Raw genomic sequence first — 21,166 nt, 5'->3', positions numbered from 1 at the left:
ATAACTACTTTTGACTCTTTAGCTGACTTCAGGAGGATAATTAAACAGAAGGAAGAAAAAGTTGCAAGGAGAGAATTTTTCCAAAAGAAAAATTAGATCAACGGGCAAATACTAACCAAGATCAAGAAGAAACAACTAAAATTTTTGAATGTTCTATCTATAGGCTAATTTATAGAATGTAAAAGAAACAAGAACTAAGAGGAAAGTGATTGGATCCCATTGATTGAGCTAAATAGTGGCAGAAGAAACAAAATGGTTCCCTTCGCTGGTTTGGAAAGGTTTACAAAAAAAAAAAATATAAATTATAGAATAACCCTGCAGTACAAGTTCAAGGAGACCACATTACGAAACACGTCAAGTGAAAAACTCAGCCACCCCATTTTGGTCACCTCCGCATCCAATTCAACACATCACAAGTGCATATAACCTGTATTTTCCACAGCACCTGAAAATAATTGTAAATAAGAACATATTATAAATATATTTGTGTGAGATCCTACAAGAACAGTCAATTAGCTAGCACTAAAAAGCACACATAACACGCAAAAGGAAGATTTGACAGAACCAATTTTTAACTTTTGAAACAAAAGTTTGGGGATCGAATAGAACCAACAGAAATCTCAGTTTCAACCTGTAACACAAATCAATATCACAAACCATTCGCATTTCCAACGACGTAATTACCAAACAATTCAACAATTAACAACAAAAACCAAACAAAGAATCGACCACATAGGCAAAGCGCGCTCAGAGCTTACAGATCTACGCACAGGAAAGTGAAAATCAAGCCGAGAATCTTCACAACGAGCGGGTTGATCGATTTCTGACCAAAACGGGTGGAAGAAAAGCGAAGATGAACAGTGAGTTCGGATAGCAGTTGAGTGAAACTAGGAAGCAATGCAAGGTCTGCAACACTCATATAAATATTTATATATAACTCAAATGACCGAAATACCCTTTCCTATTATCATTGACGAAAATGCCCTCCCAACCTCTCTAAACCCTAATTTCTTTTCCCATGTGAAATTGTGTGGATTAATTTATTTATTATAATTAGGTCTGAGATAGATATGAATTATAGTAGTACTATAAATTAATCATTTTGCTGTGCATTGTAATTGTAGTAATGTGCAACCAATATTGGAAATTTGGGAATATTTAGTGTCAATAATTGCGTAGGTGTGAAAAGAGAGACTAATTAGGCGTTAGCCTTTAGGATATGTCATGTCATATCACAGCAGGTGCAACGGCCGTATTTAATAATATTATTGTCAACAAATTGCAATTATGATCCCTAACAAACGCCGTTACTGTGTTAACCACCAGTGATCAATTTATTTCATAATCATAATAATAATAATAATAATAATAATAATAATAATAATATGTTTAGTTAAACCAGCACTGTAACCACTGACTACACTAGAGAAATAGTGATGGAAGGAATGAAACCCTAATTCCCAAATCTCTGCGCAATAGATTATAGGATGAAACCCTAAACCCTAATTCCCAAATCTCAGCAGTCACATACAACAAAATTAAAAAACCAGAACAATTGATGAAAATTGAATAATTCTAAGCCTACTTAGTATGAACATATTATATGTATATATAGATTAGATTACTATACATTTCTGTGTCAACCTGTAACTAGGCTAAAGAACATGTATGTATGAAACAATCCTATACCAACCAATGCTGGCTGGGGAAGCACAGCCTCATCCCACCACCCACCCACAGCCCTCTCAATATACAGACGCCAGATTTTAATTACATCACAAAACTGTTATGCTGCTAATTGCAAAATTGCCATACACAAGCCAAGAAAGGCTCTATTGCAACAACATCAGCTAATTAACCGAGCACGAGGCCCGTGCGAATGGGATCGAACCAGAAATGCCTACCTGCTAAGTGTATGTTTTTAGTCGATCCCAGCTTCGGCTTCTGTCAGCTCTGCATCGTATTGATCTAGCAGGAAGTTGCAAAGCTCTAGAAGTTGGTCTGCCAGGGGAGGAATGTCCGGATTCCTTCTGTCGTTGTATCTATGCGCATTGTATACAATCTGACAGACATCGTGCCTGAATTCATCCCGGGTCTTGTACTCCATCCTTCTCGACTTATCCCTTATTGTAGACAAATCCATTGGATGACTTATGATATCCAGATAGTCGGGAGCCTCTTTCTTAGTTACCGGCTTTAGAAATAGGTAGGATATTTCTTTTCTTGCCTTTAGCGTCTCCACGATACTCTCCAAAATGTTAGACAAACCGACCTGAGATTTTATAATAAGTAGTTATCCACCAGAAAAGGATTTCCATCTTGCGAATGTTTTAAGGAAACAAACCTATTAAACACAAGAATTCCACAATGCTGATAGGTACAGTTAAAAATAAAACAAAAACCACTTACCTTTCCTCCTCGTCTCCGCTTTGAAGCCTGAGGATAATCTATTCCATGCTTTCCATAGTCAATTTCCGACCTCCTTTGCCCCACTCTTTCTCTATCATGCATCCTCCGGTCATTCGTTCTAGGGGGATAATCATCTAAATAATCATCTCTTATTTCAGGTTTTCTCTTCTTTTTTTTCTTTGCCTTCTTTTGCCGTTCTTCCTCTTCCCTTTCTCTTCGAATGGATTCCTCGTACCTTTGTAACTCATATGTTCGTTGCTCGTCAATCATCCTCATTTTCTCCACCCTCTTGGATCTTTCTTCTTGATGTCTGTCAGCAGCTCTTCTTCTATCTTCCATCCACCATTGGTTACTATCTGGATCTCTCATTCCTGACGACTCTTCAAAGAAATGTTTGTTCCTATGCTCATGATGCTTGTCGAAACTTGACAATTCCACTATTTTCTTTGTTTTCCTAAAGTCAAAGCCAAAACTTCCGTCCGGGCTATTGTCATCCACATTTACAACCTCCTTTGGTTGTCTAATTATAATTTTTTTCCGCGGCTGGTCTCTATCAGCCTCTACTGGTGGTTTTATCACAATGGCGGGCTTTGGGGTCTCAATCAGTGAATCTTCGGGTTTTGTCTTGTTGGAAAAAACTATTTTGTTAACTTTAACCGGAGCTTTGTCTCCCATCTCTGAATCTGACATTACGGGTCGATCAGAGCTCTGTGAATGTGGTGTGTGTTTATCAGGAATCTTGTCAGGTGCACCGCATTTGACCTTCAGTGTTTTTGCCTTTGAAGTAGGCTTATCATCTTCAGGGACTTCTGACCCACTAATCTTTGTCCCATTCTTCGGTATAAGCTTCTTTATCTGAGGTTTCTGCAGGTTTTGTTCCAATTGATCTCCGAAACTGGGTCTGCCTGAGGGCTTCTCAAGATCTATGCTTTCTGCTCGCATCTCAGGATCTTCCCCATACTTGGGGCAGTTTTTGTTGGTCCGCATATGGCCAAGCTGAGGTAATAGAGATCAATATTATTAACATACGTTTTTAGATGCTTAAGGATATTGTTCTTAAATATGCTTGTACCTGACCACATGCCCCACAAACAAAACTCTCTCTTGCCGATTTTTTTTCCTTGATCACCTGCATTGGAGGACAGATGAACACAAGATTAAATAGGAGATGATGGTGCAAATCAATGCAGCAGCCTCATCTCCCCACCCTATCCCTCAATACCTGACCAAACTAACTAAAATAAAAACAGCTGATAAAAACTTTCAGAATTGCCAACAACAATCTAACATTCTTTCGTGAATACAAAATACCATTTTGTAAAAAAGACATTCATCTGAAACGCTGTCATGCAGCCTAACTGAAAACACATATCACCATTCAAGTAGGACACTTACATTGATCCCATCCCCCAGTATCTTAACTTTTTTGTTGAGCAAACCTATTTGTTCAATCTCACTCTTTTTCTTCGGTTTAAATTTTCCCTGAAGATACTTCTTTGCAGAAAGGCTCTCTGACTGCACAAAAAAAAAAAAAAAAAAAAAAAAAACTAAAAGTGTGAAGATTATGAACAGCGAGGTGAAGTTAGTAGAAATCTCAAAAACATGATATACAAGCAATAGTAAAAAGGACCTCCTTCTGATCTCTCTGAGTTCTATCTTGCAATACAAAGGATCCCTCTGGTTGCATGAGTCGCTTAGAAACTGAACTGTGTTTCTTAATCCCATCAGCTATTTCAGAGCCAAATTTTGACTTAAAGGGAATAATCTTAGTTTCCTCTACTGCTGCTCTGGTCTTCTTCTTCTTTTTCTGATCAGCTTCATCATCTACAAAACAACATTCTAGCAAATTAATTTCAGATACACAAATCATGTACAAGTGATAGGAGAATTAAACAAGTCATTTATATCCAATATTACTTTATTGATAATTTCATATGTTTCACACAAAAAATACTTTATAGACTATTTTGTATGCTTATTGCTTAAGGCCCACGAAAAAATATGCTGCATATCTTGTATCAGACAAGACAAGACATGTAATCTGACCCCCTATCCCACATATCTTATATCAACACTCTACAAGTTTCTGCTTGTGTTTCCACAAACAGTAAAGAGATTCCTCATAGAGCATGAAATTATTTCAAATTAATTGCTTTACTACATCATCCCTATATAGAGAGGCACATACCACCCTTCAAGGGGGAAGGAAGTTCATTTTGCTAGAATGTGATACGTGTAACTGCTTAATACCTGTATGCTGCAGAGCACCAATTTCATAGCATTTGCACATTTCACAGAGTTCTAACAAATAAAAAGAAACTACTGGCGAACCACATAAGAAAATATTTTAACTCTTAGCAGAACATATTCATTCAACTTTTAAAACAGCACAGATATATAGAATTTGTACCATCCATGAGCATTCTGCATAATTCTGCAGCTTCTGCTGCTTCATCTTCAATTTCTTCTTCTGCCTGTGTTTGCAATGGGCGCCTTCTCATTTTCAGTCCCTTGACACCATCAACAGAATCATGTTTGGATTCATAGTTATCCTCCTCACCCTCTTCACCTTCTTCTGCATCCAGAAGATTTTCCAAATCTCCAGCAAATGAATCCAAGTCACTATTAGCCTCTGATTCACTCTCATTCTCTTCCCCATCACCCAAACAGAGACTTTGAACTTGTCGATCCCATATTTCCTGGCATTTTTCTCGTGTCTGCTGCTGCAATTGCAAGAAGGACATTCGCTGCCCACGGGCAAACTTGCTCACAGTTGTAGAATCAACCTTGACACCAGATGCAGCTTGCTCACTTGAAAGCTTGCGTATCAAAGCAATTCGGTGCCATCGAGTATATTTTGCAATTTGCTCATCTGGAACATTGAATTTAAGGAGCAGCTGTGCATATGAACAGAGATACACATTATAACCATGCGTTACAAACTATACACCAGTTGTTACAAGTGTGTATTCAGGTTTTTCATCCCCTTTGACTTACCAAAAATGAAATCAAGAAGAAACAATTTTTTAAAGTGATTCCAGGGAATCTATTTGATAATTTCAAGTATTCTCTTGTTTGTATGATGCACCTAAAATTGCTACCCAGAATAGAGCATGAATTTGCTGCAGTAAAAGATGGCAAGGAACACCCACTAAGTCACATGTATTTTAATTCCTAAAAGCAACACTACTACACTAGTATAATTCTGCAATTTTAACGTTCAAATATTACCCACATGCAATGCTAAATTACGAGGTACCTGAAAAATGTAAGAAATTATCCGTATTTACCAACACCCCATGAGAATAAAATACTTTATATTATATAAACAAATCACCTCTCTTGCAGCCTCCATGCTCAATCTGCGGAGATCAGCATCAGTTCCAGTCACAGTTGTTCCTTTACTAATTACAGCTTTCTTTTTTGCCATTGAGTTTGAGATTGGGGGCTTAGGAGTTGTCCGAACATAACTGAAACCAAGGCCCCTTCCTGAAGGGTCGCCAACACCTGTGATTTCAAGGCGTTCAATGTTTTCTCGATCCTGTACATCAATAAAGTGGAGCTATTATTCGATGTGAAACCCATAAAGGATTTAAACAAGTATATTTCCCACAAAGAAGTATGCTTTTTGACAGATAAAACTTTGCATAGTTACTGTTTGCTATACGTTCAAGATTGTTAATTTTAAGATGAAGGCAACTCTACTTGAGAAACTCAGTAAAAGAAAGAAATTCAAGGACAATCATAACAAATCAAACAGAAGTGCCCAAACAAAATACCACTCATGGTATGGTTGTCATACCAAAATTTTCCATACAATATGGATATGAATTTATAAATACCAAAAATGTTTGTGATCCATACTATATTTCGATATTTTTGATATACCGTATCGATCCATCCTTACTCCATAATGACCCTTTCACCACAGTTCACGGACAAAAAATAACATACAATTTGTAAACAATTTTTTATGCTGCAACTTAAAATCAAGGAGCAATAGATTACCAAGAAAATAAAAAAATAAAATAAAATATCATAGAGAGCACATAACATGCAGACCCAAAAGGAGTAGCTACACTTAAAATGAAACATCAGAATTATAATGAAAGAAATCAAGATAAGAATACGTAACATAGCCTAAAGAAACTTCTAAAATATGAATCTATCAAAACATCAGTAGCGAGTGATGCTTCTTAAGGTAGGCCTTAAAGTAGAATTGCTTCCAATGTAAATGCAAAATAAAGATGCAGCTGCAGATTAGCCGGGATGTTGATAGGGAGAAAATAAGATGTTAACAAAGGTAAAATCAGGGAGAAATTCCTTGCCTGATTTGTACATGAAACAAAATTACTACTCAAGTTCCAAGGTGTAATCTGAAGCTCCCTCTCAATATGCGATGCAGCAGCTAAAGCAATTGCTTCATCAGGAAGTTGATTCATTGCAGATGATAGACCTGTTGGTTGAGTTAGCCTTGTGATTCCCAACCTTTTGAGCCTGTAAAAACCAGCTTGCATGCTCTCATAGGCACAGACCTAAGACATGGATGAAAGATATTAGAAACGCTCTTGGATTTATAAATCTCAGTACAAGAATAAAAAAAGAAAAGGCATAATTTGGCTAACTTCTAACAATGTGTGGTTTGCTAAATTCTGGAATGTGCTAGAAAGCTTCTATGATTCAATTTTATATTCACCCAACTCCAAGAACCATTCTTACACAGAAAATGAATATACATATACATATATATATATATAGCAATCTGTATAAAACAGACAGGAGTATTTTTCTGGGTAGCCCCACAAAATATTAGATAAGTGTTTTTAGGTGGCAAAAAAACACTCAAAAAACTGAACAATTAGGCATTATTTCCTTTGCAATTCAGCTTCTTAAGGAAATATAAACAATCTTTTAAAAAATCCATTCTTCATGCTCCATATGGCCAGCCCAGCTATACCAAATAAGTTTGAACTATTACATTAGTTCCCCCATACCCTTCTAAAGCATTTCCAACAAATCTGTAACTAAAATGTATGAAGAGGAAACTAGATAATGTCCTTGAACGATAATTATATAGATTCTACACCCATCAGTAACTATAATTGGAGGTGTAAGGAAAAGATGACAGACAACCATTCCATCCCTTATGGCAACATAAAACTAACAATAAACAGATCATTCTCCTTATGAAGCAAATACTAGTATAAGAACATAAACACCAAAATCTGAAAGGTGGCAATCAAAAAAAGCATAAACTGTACATAAGTACACACTGCGCATACTCACATTTTCAGGTGTCACCATCCGTCTTAGTTCTTCCTCTGAAGGAATGCGGAAGTTGCGTTTCATGACCCAAATAAAATGCCCCGTTGGCCCTCTCTAGTAAATGCAAAAGAAGATTGAAGCAAATTAAATATATATATACATAGATGTCAAAGCAACTAAAAAAACCATGCACTCTTTTGGAATATTTTCTTGCTCAATTTATAGTCATTTTATCTAGTATTAATCCTCCAAGAGTAATTTGTCAGAATTCTTGCTATTACACAGTATCAGCTATTGTGCCCACATTATGTGAGTTTTGGCAAGGCCAAGGAAAGTTGAGGTAAGATCAGAACCTGTAAATCAGCACAATTCTTCAGCCTCTTCCGAAGAAATGACTCAGATAAACTAGGAAACTGTGAGAACAACTCATCAGCACGAATAGAGGGACGCAAACCACGCTTTTCTGCTGCACGAAACTCACGATACATGTATACCAATAGCCTGTTCATGATGTAGAATTGGATACCTTTGGAACCAGGAGACATTACCTCAATATGAGGCTCCTACATTACATGATGAGACAACAAGTTATAGCAGATACCATGTCAATCATTCATATAACTACATACAAAAGGATTAGCAAGATCATGATAAAGTGGAAATCATTCATCAAAATTAGACGACCGCTTAAAATTAATTTCTTAAATTAGAGAAAGAACAGAAAAGAAAAACTTGTAGGATAAAACTGACTCATGATAGGAACTGAAGTAAAAAGATACTGGATCAACCACTTTAAAAACATCACAGTAGCTAGCACAGATGTATCACAGAATGTTATCCAACCAATAACCATTACCATCTGAATAAGACTGGCCATCAGATTCTACCATGAGATAATTAAGTAACATGGTCAGCTTATGCACACTGAGGATTCCATCAAAAGATCAGAGTTTCCTGGTAAAATCAGTGTTTACGAAGCTGCTTCCAAGCATTTTGAAGTTGTTACTTATGGAAAAGAATTGGGAGCGCATCCCAGTGAAATGTGAATGCTGAAAAGCGGTCCTCCATAATAAACTCGGGTAAAAAACCAGCACAAATTGAAGCAACTACCAAAAGGCAGGCAGTAGATAAATGGTAGCATTTAATCATTCTATCATTAATTGAAGATTTGTGTGGATAATTGTAATTATCGGTAGTGGTGCCAAAGTGAATATTGTTGAGAGTGTGAATAATGATATCGGAAGAAACAGTAATATGTGTGCTGGTTTAAGCAATATTAACTAATGTAAGTAATGGAAGCTTCGGACTGAAAGACAAAAATTCATCTGTGTTAAGTCTTAAAGCATGCAACCAATCTGGTGATACACAAACAGCCATTAGTTGTTTCAATATAGGTTTATCAGAGGATTCCGTGAGTATTCAAAGAAAATTTGGAGAAATGTGTCTATTTACAAGAAACCCAATTGAACCTGGAACCAGCCAGTGACACAGGAAGAATAACCAGTCATAAATTTATTTCCCTCTTATTCCAAGTTTTCCAAGCAAGAAAACAAGAATTATTTTAGCCTTTAGTAGCTCATTGTGGATCAAAGTAATCATCCAATAGAGCAATTCAACTGGAAAATACCCTCCTTAGAATAAACCAGAAGCTTTAGAAAACAACAAAGAACAGAATTTAACAAAGAAGGTAAGAATTACCTGTTGTCCAACAACATTAACCCTGTCAATGCGTCTGATAGACAGCTTGCCCTTTGAAGACCTCACCAATAAATAATCAGTAGACGGCACTTTATGTTGAAATATGGGAGCTCTAAACATGTTGGTTTCAAGGCTTGATTGGCTGGTGCCAGGCTTTATATCTCCAAGGAAAGGAGATTTATCGGCGGGATCAAGAATAATAACACTCCCAAAACCATTATTTCCATTCCGCAACAAGTTTCCCATTTGATCGTTTGGTGCCGATTTTTGGTAATATGTACATATTCTTGCACCCATTCCAGCATTGGCAAGAAGTAAAGGTCTTTCCTCACAGTACCTGAATTTGAATCAAACTGCAGTTACAATGTCTACTTGAATTATTTACAAGAAAGACAAAATAGATTTGGTGGGAGAATGTCACAGCCAAAGACATAACTTTGAATTGAACACCATTTTGTATTAACAAACAAATAGGTACCAAAATGATCATAATCAAACAATTTTAAACCAATACAAAAATGGATCACAGTCAAAACATATTGCTCTATTCTAGATTAAGTCTACTACAAACATCCCCAAATACCACAGCTACTGCCTTCAAAAAATTATTCAACAATGTTCTGTGAAGGAGCTAGAAAAGAACTGAGAAAATGATAATAATTGAACACATGTGACAGGAATTTGCTGAAACATAAACAGACTATAAAAAGATAGCAAGCAACTTACTCCATCAAGAAAACATGGCCATCCTTTACTGAAAGATCAGATTTCTTCTTGAATGCCCCAGGCGGGCGCAGGGACTTGTTCTCTCCAGGCAGCTTTTGCGCACGAGGCAAAAGATGTATCTTTGTCCTAATTAGGTGCAACACAGAGTTTGGAAGAACATTTTGTTCAGCAAGAGACTTGTCATCTTCAAGCTCCCTCCCAGAATAAAATATCTTCACTGGCTCCGTTACTTTGAAATCTACATAAGAGAACAGTAATGTTTCTAGGAATTCAATGATGGTGAAATAAAAACATGCATTCAGTCTAACATTTTAGAATAGTATTATGCCCAAAAAGACATTGCAGTATTAGAAAATCCAACCTAGCTTTTTTGAAGCTTTAGCCTTTACAGAGGAGATGGTTTCTTCAGCATCCACATGAAGCTTACTGCCTTTACCACCCAAACTCTTCATAATGATCTTCATTGGTCCCTGTGTGGCTAGTTTCCCTTGCTCCTTAAATGGAACTTCAATATCATGGGGGTACCACAAAGCTTTTGGCCGATGAAAATTAGCAACATCTTTGCTGCAAAAAAGCAATTGCTTCACAAATAGAACAGAAGTAAAGAAACAGAGAGTAGTAGAATAAACAAAGTGACTAAATGTTGCCATAATAGATCAAAAATAAAATATATTCCAAGTAACATGGGACAGAGAACTAAGCCAAAATTAACATTTGTATTTTACCCAAAAATTAACTAAATATCAGGTCATGCTACACTCCTAACTGTCAAGGAATAGCACACATCACTATCTGTGGGTCACTGGTATGTGATTAAAGAGGAAGAATGAAAAGGACATGTAGCTAATGTTCAGGAATTAATTGGATTGCATTCATAATAGGAACTTCAGATGAAGAACCAACATATACTTAATGGAACACAGTGCACACATTACTAAAAGAAAATGTGTTGTTAAACAAGTAGTCAAGTACTACAACATTCTAGGTATTTTTATAGAAAAGATTAACATGCCACTCCGTGTCAGGTTAATACTGATCTAGTGCAATTAGTCTCATGGATGACTGACATCAAGCTAAAATAATGTGGACTTAATGTCTGTAGTGTTGAACGACTAAAGAACATTGAAAATGCAAAGAATCAAAAGATAATGAGTCCCTACTTGCTTAATTTAGCTTTCATTGTCTGCAGCTTAAGTGCTGGTACTGAGTGCAAAACTTTGAGCCCATGAAAGGTCCGTTTTTTGGTGTGAGACCTCAGCTGCTGAGAGGATTTCCTGCTTGAATAAAATTTGTCATTGGAGATATTGAAACGCCCTGCAGATTGAATTCCATGGTTGTGCGGCTCCACTGAATCCCCACTGTTGGGATGTAGAGCTCGAGCCATAATCATGGCGCCTGCATGAAGCTGCAGGTGTTTATCATCCTTAGCATCTGAAAGTTCAAAAAGCATCTGCTCATCCTGAAGATCAAGAATCAGTTTTGGCTTTGCCATAGATTGATTTGGATCCCAAACAATATTATCCAACCAAGATCCTTCAATTATATCCTTGTTTTGTAGGGTTAGCTCACTAAAACGTCTTGTAACATCACTACCCTGCATTCCTCTGGCAGCATCATCTTTTACACCTTCAGAGTTTGGATTAGATTTGTCTAACTGAGATTCTAACCTTAGCAGTTGGGGATGACTTATCTCAGAAAATTGAGAACTTGAATGGTTTGTACACTTGGAATATTCACTTGAGCCAAAAGACTCCACTGAAATGGGACCATTGCAGAGAAATAGAGTTCGATCCTTATGATTAGGTTCACTTTGGATTTCTCGGTTGAGAGTTTGCACTTCAACTTTCAAATCGCTTTCCTTATCAACAAATGTGTCAGAATCAAGTCCAGACAGTTCATAGCCCTCAGCAAGCACATTAGTGGGAGAGTTATGCCAAACAATTCTATCTTCCCAATCTTCCTGATCCAGGGGATAAAACTTGTGTGAGGCTAGTGGGTTCCATCCTGAGAAAGTAGAAGCTAATGGATCATCTTTCATGGGTTCAGCCAAAATAAATGTATCCTTTTGATTGTCAGCAACCCCCAAAGACATGTTTCTTGATTCCTGAACATTTCCAGACTTCATCACATCACCTTCAACACCCAAATTGAGAATATCACTCTTTCTATGAAATAGTTTCATCCAGGAAAAATCTTGACAGGGTGCTTTCATAAATTTCTCTTCATCCTCTTCAAAAACGTCAGAAGCATCCATGGACTTGTATTTCTCTATCAGATGGAAACAACATTTGTTTCTTCAGAATGCTATAGATAGTAAAATGTAGATGTGTGTATGTAATATCTAAGTTGGCAGATAGAATTGAGAAAGATTTGCCAAACATCCCAAAAGAAAATTGAACAAAGGATAGAGATGTACAAACTAAAATATTTTCTATAACTTGCTATTGATGCATTGATTACAAGGACACGACAAAGAAAATGTCATGAACACTAAAACAAAACTATACACACCTTTAGGTATTACATATCGACATTCTCTTTTCACTGTCTTTTGCAATGGTTCATGAACACCAAAAATTTCAGAAAATCGTAAGACTGCCTTTCCATCTTCCACATATAGAACAGGAAGCAATGAAGACATATCATCTCCCAGTGATTCTTCTGAAGAACTTGAAACTTCCTACTTATTTACAAAAGGATCAACTTAGTAAATCACATAATCATATAGAAATATGAATAAATGTTCATGCCTGATATTCACAAAGCATGTAGCCTACACACTAAAATGAACATCAACTTTATATCAAATCATTTTATAAAAGCTCAGATAGGATAAACTATAAATTTCAAAAAAAATCAACAGTATTCAAATCAACAAATAAAACACTTAGAACACCTCAAACATAAATAAAAATAAATAAATGTATGTTTTGCAAGCTACAGCATCTCATCATCATTTGCATGAAACGGCAATGAATGCACCTCGAATCACTAAATGTGAGGGGCTTCATATCATAACAAGCAATCAAAGACTTTGTTAACCTTTAAACCTTCTAAGAGCACAAAAATCAGCTCTTCATCATAGTACTATCGATACTTAAAAAGATCAATGACAACTTTTTTAAAACTATAGCATTCTAGAGAAAGCTGTACAATACATAGGCCATAGCATTACAAATAGAAGTGCATGTTCGTATGCATCTAACATATGACTAAAGATTATCAATTACTACTAAATCTAACCATATCTATGAAACAAATTTTCCATAATAATCATTGTCAAAATATATAACTACAGTTCAAAGGAAAAGGTATTGGGTTGTTCGCATGGTCACAATTTTGTGGTATAGCCCAACCTCAATTCTTAACCTCCATTCGTATTAAGTATAGATTAACACAGAGAGTTAGCTAACTATGGAATATTTATAGCATGGCCATAACTTTACAAGTTTTAAAAAAGATAGTACATCAGATCACATAAGAATAATATCGATGGAAAAGGGAAATGAATAATATCACTTTAAGAGAGATCCTTGACATGGATCCAGTAGCATAATACAAATTTCTAACCTCCTCAGAGTAAAATGTATCTGATTTTTCCATTTCAAGGGTGTGTGAATCATCTGGAAGACTTGCCTCCTGAGAAAGCACTTCGTGACTGTAATTTTGCTCACCTGATAATGTAGAGTATATTAGAAACACAAGCATTATGGATTAACATTGCACATATATCAAAAATAAGAGGTGTTTGAAAGCGATCTCTTGATTTTCTTAAATGATAAATGCTTTGCAATTGACATAATGCTTAAATATGTAATGAATATCAAAATATATCAGTTTTATCAGTCACTCTTCATTTTCCTGGTAGTTCATGTGAACAAGACTGTAATTTTTACAAGAGTCTACAGACATCCTCCACTATAGCTCCTTTCCACTTCTGCCTTCTTCCATGAAAACCATCACCATCAAACACTTCATACATGCCAATCAAAACTAAAGGTCTGAAAAGGGGCTCTGGGATATTAAGACTGCATCACAGGCACAGATAAACTTGGAATCCTTCCTTTATGTGTTATTGGGTGGAAAATTGTGGGAGTCCATTAGTCAAATTGTTATTATCACACTAATAATCAACTCAAATGAAGGCTTAGACAAGGGGGGCCACATAAGATATTAATTCCTGAAATTTTGCTAGACAAATCAAACTTTTAAATTGAATAAGCATTACCGGATTGCATATATTAACTCCAGGATAAGATATGCCATGAGAGGCTTGTAACATCCTTATCAGACCAAGAGTTCGCAAAAATATAGAAAGTGTGACTACAGCATACAAAACATTTGGAAGTCAAGGGAACCTGATGGAGAGAACTGCTGAGCCTCAACATTGCCTTCCACCAATGTGTTCTGCTTTTCCAAATCATCATCTTCTTCATCATAATTTTCATCATCAAACACAGAAGTTGTATTCTCCAAAGAAGTTACGGGAACTTGGTTAGAGAAAAAATCCTTTTTTGGCAACAAAAAATCTTCTTCAGTGGCAGTTTCAACTTCCGGTCCATCATATTGCTCATCAATATCTTCATAATCAACAGCATTTTCTGCCTTCCTGTCATAATCTAGTTTGCAAGGAGAGTAAATAAGAAAAAAGGGAAACAATTCTGAATTAGAACCACATGCCATTTGATAACTGAATTGCTAAAGCACATGGAGATAACACAGTAGAGAAATAACTTCGACCCAAATTCAAAGATTTATGTTAACATGCACGGAAACAAGGAAACGATGATCCCTAAATTATGATCACTTTATACATTAGTTAAATTGTACTGAATAATTGTAACAGATTAAAAATGAATAAATTCCTAGCATATAGACAATTTAAGATAAAACATTATACCACACTCAGATATGCAAAAATGATTAGACTGATACTTCAATAGAGGTGATAATGAACAAACAAGGAGTTTATTGAGAATAATTATTTGAGTCTATTGAATTATATAAACATTTTCCACTCAATAGCTGAAATCTCAACATGAAACCATCGAAGAATATAAGTCAGTATGTTCAGTACTATCAAATTCAGCATGCGTAAAACAAACAGCCTTTGCAGGTTTTGGAATATTAACTTTATATCAGCACCCCCAGTTTGATACTCATCAGGAATTTCCTCCTTTTACCATATAAAAACAGCGGTGGTTGAACTGATCTCACCAAAACATCATTTTCGCACAAGCATAACCTTGCTATGCATCAGTCTCACCCAATTCCTATCCACGTATAATGTTCAGGTTTCATAAAGTTACTTTATTTATCAGGAATACCAACACCATTATGTTTTATGCGTGCAGCTGATGATCTGAAGCCATGTACAATGTTAAGGCTTCATAAAACTACTTTATTCATTAGGAATACCTACACCATTGCATTATATGTTTCATGAGTGCAGCTGATGACCTAAGCCATGTAATGTGTTCAGGCTTCATACATCTACTTTATTCATCGTGAATACCTAAACCACTCCATGCAATTTATATTCTATGTGTGCAGCTGATGAGCTGAAGCTGCTTCAAATATGATATTACCAGATATCGTCATCCAAACTCCAATTTCATATCTGGCCCAGTTAAATATTAATTTATAATCTTCAACTTATGTGTCATGAACCACCAACTGAATCAAATCAAACTCATATCAGTTACTACTCTACCAGAGTTGGGATGACCTAGTCTTTGCACAAAATCTACTTCTAAATAAAATATTCCAGCAAATTTGTATTATCCAACAACAACATCAATAACAAGAATATCAGTAACATTAGCAGCATATTGAAATTCATATCTGCAACACTGAAATATAGAATTCAGGTTCTAACAGTATACTGCTCCAGAAGAAAAATAACAGTGACAAAATAAAAATATATATATATGTCATTCAAAGCAACATGCTATAAGAGAGGAATAAAATACTAACAAATTCATAAAGTGTATGAAATAGTGTTCCCTGGTAGCATCATCACCTTGATCTGTAGCATCAGATGGTGTCTGTGGTGATTTTATGGAGAGCTGAAACTCAGAAAGAGAACATGTAATTATTACAAAAAATAGCAGATCTATGATATCACAGAATAAAACAATCGATGTGCTATTAGCTATAGTATTAAACATTTAGTTGAGACCCCATACATCTATATCTGTCAGGGATGGGCCAAGTTTATCAGCCAAGGCAGAGAGATGCTCCTTTGCATCCTGCAAAGATGTAATACTTCAGAATGACTGCTAAAAAACAGACCAAATCAAGTAAAAGAGGATTAGGGAGGAAGCAATAACTGATATGCATAAATACTATCTGCATTCCCATGGCCTCAAATGTTAGAAAGAAATACTACCCAAAAATGGAAACCCTCATCAATAACTCATTATATTGTAACTACGATTAACAATCATACATAGACCATTACAAGCAAATGCACCATTAGTAAATGAGCATACAGCAATTGAACATGACAATGTCAAACAGGCCACAAACAAGATAACCATTGCCCATGACATGCAGAATTCCTTCACAAAAATGCAGGGGAACATCCCTAAAAACTGAATCAGGGAACGGCAAGAAAGAGACCTTGCAGTTAGGAAGCCATATTAGCAGCTTACTGCATATTGTTAGGTAAGATTTATCGGAGGTGATTTAAGGTGAACTGAATATTTAACGGTTAAACTAAGTAGGGGTTAAGAATTTAAGATAGAGAGTCTCACAATCTCCAGAATTATGCACATTATGTACATAGTGGGTTAGGAGATTGATACAGAGATCACTCAGAGCAGAAGAATGAATATCAGTAGCAGCCTCAAAACAGGGTCCAAAAACATCTATCAAGCAATCCCTCTTGTTCACCTAAAACTTCAAAAGTGACTTGCAAGAACGAGCAGCATACAAACAGGTGCCTTAATCACTATGCATCCACCAATGCCTCTGACAATGGATGAATTTCTAAAGGAGATTTTCAGTTATAATTATTTCCTAGTTAGTTAATTTGTATATGTATGATAACTAACCATTTCTGATGAATGGCATGTAATACCATTCCACAGATTTGTTATTACACCATGCAAACTACCTGTTACATTTTCATGAGGTTAATGAGATCGAAAAGCTCAAAGTAGAGATTCCCATGAGTGGCCCCCAAAAGCAAAGTGTTGTTGTATTAGTCGAAACCTATAAACGTTCTCAACTTCTACCCTCCATCAAACATATAAAGAAAAAGGAAACCAAGTTCCGATCAAAAAATAAAAGGAACCCAAGTTAGTTAGTGCTACTCTGAGACAAACTAAGCCAACTTTCACGGCCCCCAGATCACGAAAATTCTAATGCGTCCACATTAAAAGTGCAGAAATTACCATTCAATTTCCCTTTCCCATATTTAAAGATTAAGAACTAACCTTTGGCCACGTGTAATAATATGAACGAGATGGAAGAGGACAAATCTCACACAGCAGATGAATCGTATTAAATCCAAAATAATAACTAAAAGTTGAGATATCACAACAGTTAGAATGATTTTCAGAATAACAAAAATAGCATTACACCATTCATTGAATCTCTATATTTCGATCCTTTAGATTTAGATTAGATGCTTTCTGCTCAGCTCCTTTAAGAGCGAGGACTCAAAACTAAAAGGCAGCCTATATCTTATCCACCGAAATACATACTGTGTCTGATATAAATAGATCATAAATTGAACTTCCAAAACTACAACATCACGTTAACTAATTTAAGTTGTAATCTGCTCACTGTTATCCTTATGTAGGACACAAGAAATATATTTCTCAACCAAATAACTTCCTTTAACAGTTAAATTTTTCTAACTTCTTGTTCGTCTCCTTTTCTATAACACAGATCAAGCAATCTCATCAGTGCCCTTGCCAAGTCAGACTTCAACCAAGAAAAAGTCGCCCCCGATTCATGGCATTCCATTTTACCCCCAATCCCAAAATTTTGAAAGATAAAATACACCCACCACATGCTGACACTCACAGAGCACAGACAAGATGCAAATTAATTGAACCAATTCAAGTTTCCCAACCACCAAGAAATTCAACAATCACATCACCTCATCAAGATAGTCGACATCAAGATCACCAGAGTTATCCACGTTTCCAAACATGAATCCGAGAAGATGGTTGCCCCCTTCAGCCTCCTCCTCCTCTTCCTCCTCCTCTTCCTCCTCCTCATCTGTCAACCCAAAATACAATAATTTCCACACCCAAAAAGTTCCCGAAGCGTCCCCAATAACCCCCAATACAGTACAAAAGCCCTCCCCTTTGAGCGCACGTGAAAAGAAACCCTAATTGCGACCGGGGTTTAAGAAATTAGCACATACCGACGTTGACGCCCGCTTCCACGGCCCCGGAAGTGGCATCTCCACTTCTAACATCGTCCCATGTCGCCATACTTTCCCTCCCTCCTTCCTTCCTCCCAATATTCTTCTACTCTTTCGTATCTTCCTCTTTCCTTTTCTTCGCTCCTCCCTTCGCTTCTTCCCGTTTATTTATACAAAATTTTAAATGGGCCTAAAAATTACTCATTGGACGCAACATACAATCAGCCCACTACATATTTCAATTTAAATAGCCCAATAATATTGATTAATTGGGCTAAGTAAACTACTAATGGGCCGGGTCCGGATCACCTGACCCGACCAGCTTCAAGCTGGGATTATATACTTTTTATTTTAAATTGTTAAATTTTTTTTAAAAAAAAAAAAAAAAACATTATTAACTACTCCCTTCTGTAAAATTTGTTTTTGTCTGGTTCAATTATACAATTTTTTTTTTTTATCTCAAATATCATGCAATATTTTTATAATATAAAATAATTAAATATATTTAATTTTTATCCTACACATCCATCTAAATTTTCATACAAAAAAAAAATATTGCACTAGAACAGTGAGAGCACATGCCCGTGGATAGTGAATATATTATTGTAAGATTATAAATTTAAAATTCTTGATGCTTTTTAGATGGATTATATGTATATATAATGAAATATATGTGATATGTACAATATAAATTTGATTGTGTTCTTTTATGAGTTTTATTATCAAATTAAATAATTATTTTTTTTTTATATATATATTGTACTACAAATCTATTTTATATTCAAAATATCACATATATTTATTTATATTACATCAAACAATTATTCAAATTCAATTTTTTATTATTAAAATCCAAACTTAAAAACCAAACCCACCCACAAACACACCCAGTGTTCACCAATTTTTCTCCCTAACAAGTTAAATTAAATTTTTTTAATAAGTATCATATTAAAAGTTAATTTTGTATTCAAAATTAATACTTATTTAATATTATCTATTTATTCACAAAGTATATATCATTTTTTTTTATTATTATTGTTTGATTAAAAAGTAATTATTTTTTTAATAATTATGGATTCCACTTATATTTACAAATATCTCTTATTTATCCTCACATTATTGTTTTTACACAAATCAATATTATTTTTAATTATTCATTATAATTTTATAAATATATCTTATTTACCCTCACATTATTGTTTTTACACAAAATAATACTCCCTCCCTTCCATATATCATATCCACGTTGTCGTTTCTGTTCGTCCCACATTCCATGTCACTTTTCTTTTCTGAAAAATTATTACACATTTTAATCTCATTTTAACTTTTTTAATTTATTTTATAAAATTTTAATTAAACTAATTAATTATCTTAATCTTAATTTATAGTTATTTATATTATAGGATAATTATTTTCACTAATACATTTTTAATTATCTACTAATTATATCCCTCCTAAAATACCGTGTCTACAGTTTAGCAGACACGGTATATGAGACGGAAAAAGTACTGTTTTTAACTGTTCATTATAAATATTTTACTATTGTTATCATTAACATTTTGCACAAAAAAGTAAATATATATTTTTAAAATGAATAGGGAAAATATCATATAAACCAATTATTCAAATTTAATTTTTTTATTATTAAAAAATAAGAGTACAATTAGTTTTTTATGGTATCTCTACAATAATTTTAATACTCTATTTAATGTTTATTATATGAATCAAATGCTTTTCTTTTATGCCTACATTGAGCTTGAGTTTTCTATAAAAATAACATTTGATATGATATATCCGGAACATGAAAGGAAAATGAGGTAAAAATAAAAAAAATGAACAAAATATCATGCTAATATTTAAGTGTGTTTGTATGGGGTTTGGATTTTAGATTGAGATATGAATAGTAAAAAATTTGAATTGAAATAGTTGTATGATGTGATATAAATATGAATTCATGTGATATTTTGAATGTAAAATTGATTTTTAGTATAATATAAAAAATAAAAATAAGTGTTTGTTTTGATATTTTTTGGGGGATAAAATTTTGTAAATAGTAGAAGTCCACCAAAATCTTTCAAACAAAACAAAAGTGTGTATATATATATAACATATTTTATACATCATTCAATATAGTATTTTTTTCATCCGCAAAAATTAAAATATTTGAGTTTGGCACAGAAATTAAAAAAATATGTACTCCCTCCGTCCCAAAAGTAAAGTCTTGTTAGGTTGGGCACGAGATTTAAGGAATATTGATATTATACTGGTAATTGGTAAAAAGTAACGATAAATGACTTTTTTGCCCTTGTGAGTATATTAGTGTAAAAAGTAGTGGCAATTGTGTAATAATAATGGAAAAGTAAGTATAATTTTTATGGTGATATGATTATTTATGGAAATTAGACTATTGTTCTGAGACGGACAAAAATGATAAATAAGACTATTGTATTTGAACGGATGGATAGAGTATATTTTATTGAAAAAGTGATAAAAGTAAAAAAATAATTTAAAATATTTTTAAAAGTAAGTTATAAATAAATAAAAAATAATAAGGAGAGAGAATGTAATAAATATATAAGTGTTGAATGAAAGATAATAATTAAATGTGAATTTAATGGATATAAAAAAGAAAAATAAAAGTAAATTTAGTTTGACGGTGACGGTGGGAGTATATATTAATTTCAA

At 34.6% G+C, this 21,166-nt stretch overlaps 1 protein-coding gene across 3 annotated transcripts; it reads right to left on the bottom strand.

Moving 5' to 3' along the window:
* Window positions 1-195: 195 nt before the first annotated feature.
* LOC127262425 (transcription initiation factor TFIID subunit 1) lies at window positions 196-18,615 on the bottom strand. 3 transcript variants are annotated; one of them, XM_051291100.1, is made up of 22 exons: window positions 18,482-18,615; window positions 18,212-18,333; window positions 16,287-16,349; window positions 16,121-16,166; window positions 14,457-14,717; window positions 13,669-13,772; window positions 12,610-12,778; window positions 11,259-12,366; window positions 10,460-10,662; window positions 10,099-10,336; window positions 9,373-9,709; window positions 8,028-8,237; window positions 7,696-7,788; window positions 6,738-6,944; window positions 5,747-5,950; window positions 4,820-5,306; window positions 4,040-4,233; window positions 3,805-3,924; window positions 3,482-3,538; window positions 2,410-3,405; window positions 759-2,272; window positions 196-445 (listed from the first exon to the last, which is right to left on the bottom strand). In XM_051291100.1, exons 1-21 carry the CDS (start codon window positions 18,549-18,551, stop codon window positions 1,922-1,924), a joined length of 5,640 nt encoding a protein of 1,879 aa, XP_051147057.1. In that variant the 5' UTR covers window positions 18,552-18,615; the 3' UTR covers window positions 196-445; window positions 759-1,921. The 3 variants fall into 3 exon arrangements, with proteins under 3 accessions (XP_051147057.1, XP_051147058.1, XP_051147059.1); XM_051291101.1 differs by having other exon boundaries at window positions 771-2,272; XM_051291102.1 differs by lacking the exons at window positions 12,610-12,778; window positions 14,457-14,717; window positions 16,121-16,166; ... (1 more) ...; window positions 18,212-18,333; window positions 18,482-18,615 and having other exon boundaries at window positions 13,669-13,773.
* Window positions 18,616-21,166: the final 2,551 nt, after the last annotated feature.

The sequence above is a fragment of the Andrographis paniculata genome, unplaced genomic scaffold, assembly GCF_009805555.1.
Source record: "Andrographis paniculata isolate CXL003 unplaced genomic scaffold, ASM980555v1 Contig65END, whole genome shotgun sequence".
Lineage (NCBI taxonomy): Eukaryota > Viridiplantae > Streptophyta > Magnoliopsida > Lamiales > Acanthaceae > Andrographis > Andrographis paniculata.
This window is presented reverse-complemented; position numbering and strand designations above follow the sequence as displayed.

What these genes read in the sequence shown, in the direction of transcription:
- LOC127262425 (XM_051291100.1), bottom strand. Translation starts at nt 18,551, where the DNA reads ATGGCGACATGGGACGATGTTAGAAGTGGAGATGCCACTTCCGGGGCC. An exon ending in TACTGGGGGATGGGATCAAT is followed by an intron (nt 3,539 to 3,804) that starts GTAAGTGTCCTA and finishes CCTCCAATGCAG; the next exon opens with GTGATCAAGGAAAAAAAATC. An exon ending in AGCGGAGACGAGGAGGAAAG is followed by an intron (nt 2,273 to 2,409) that starts GTAAGTGGTTTT and finishes ATAAAATCTCAG; the next exon opens with GTCGGTTTGTCTAACATTTT.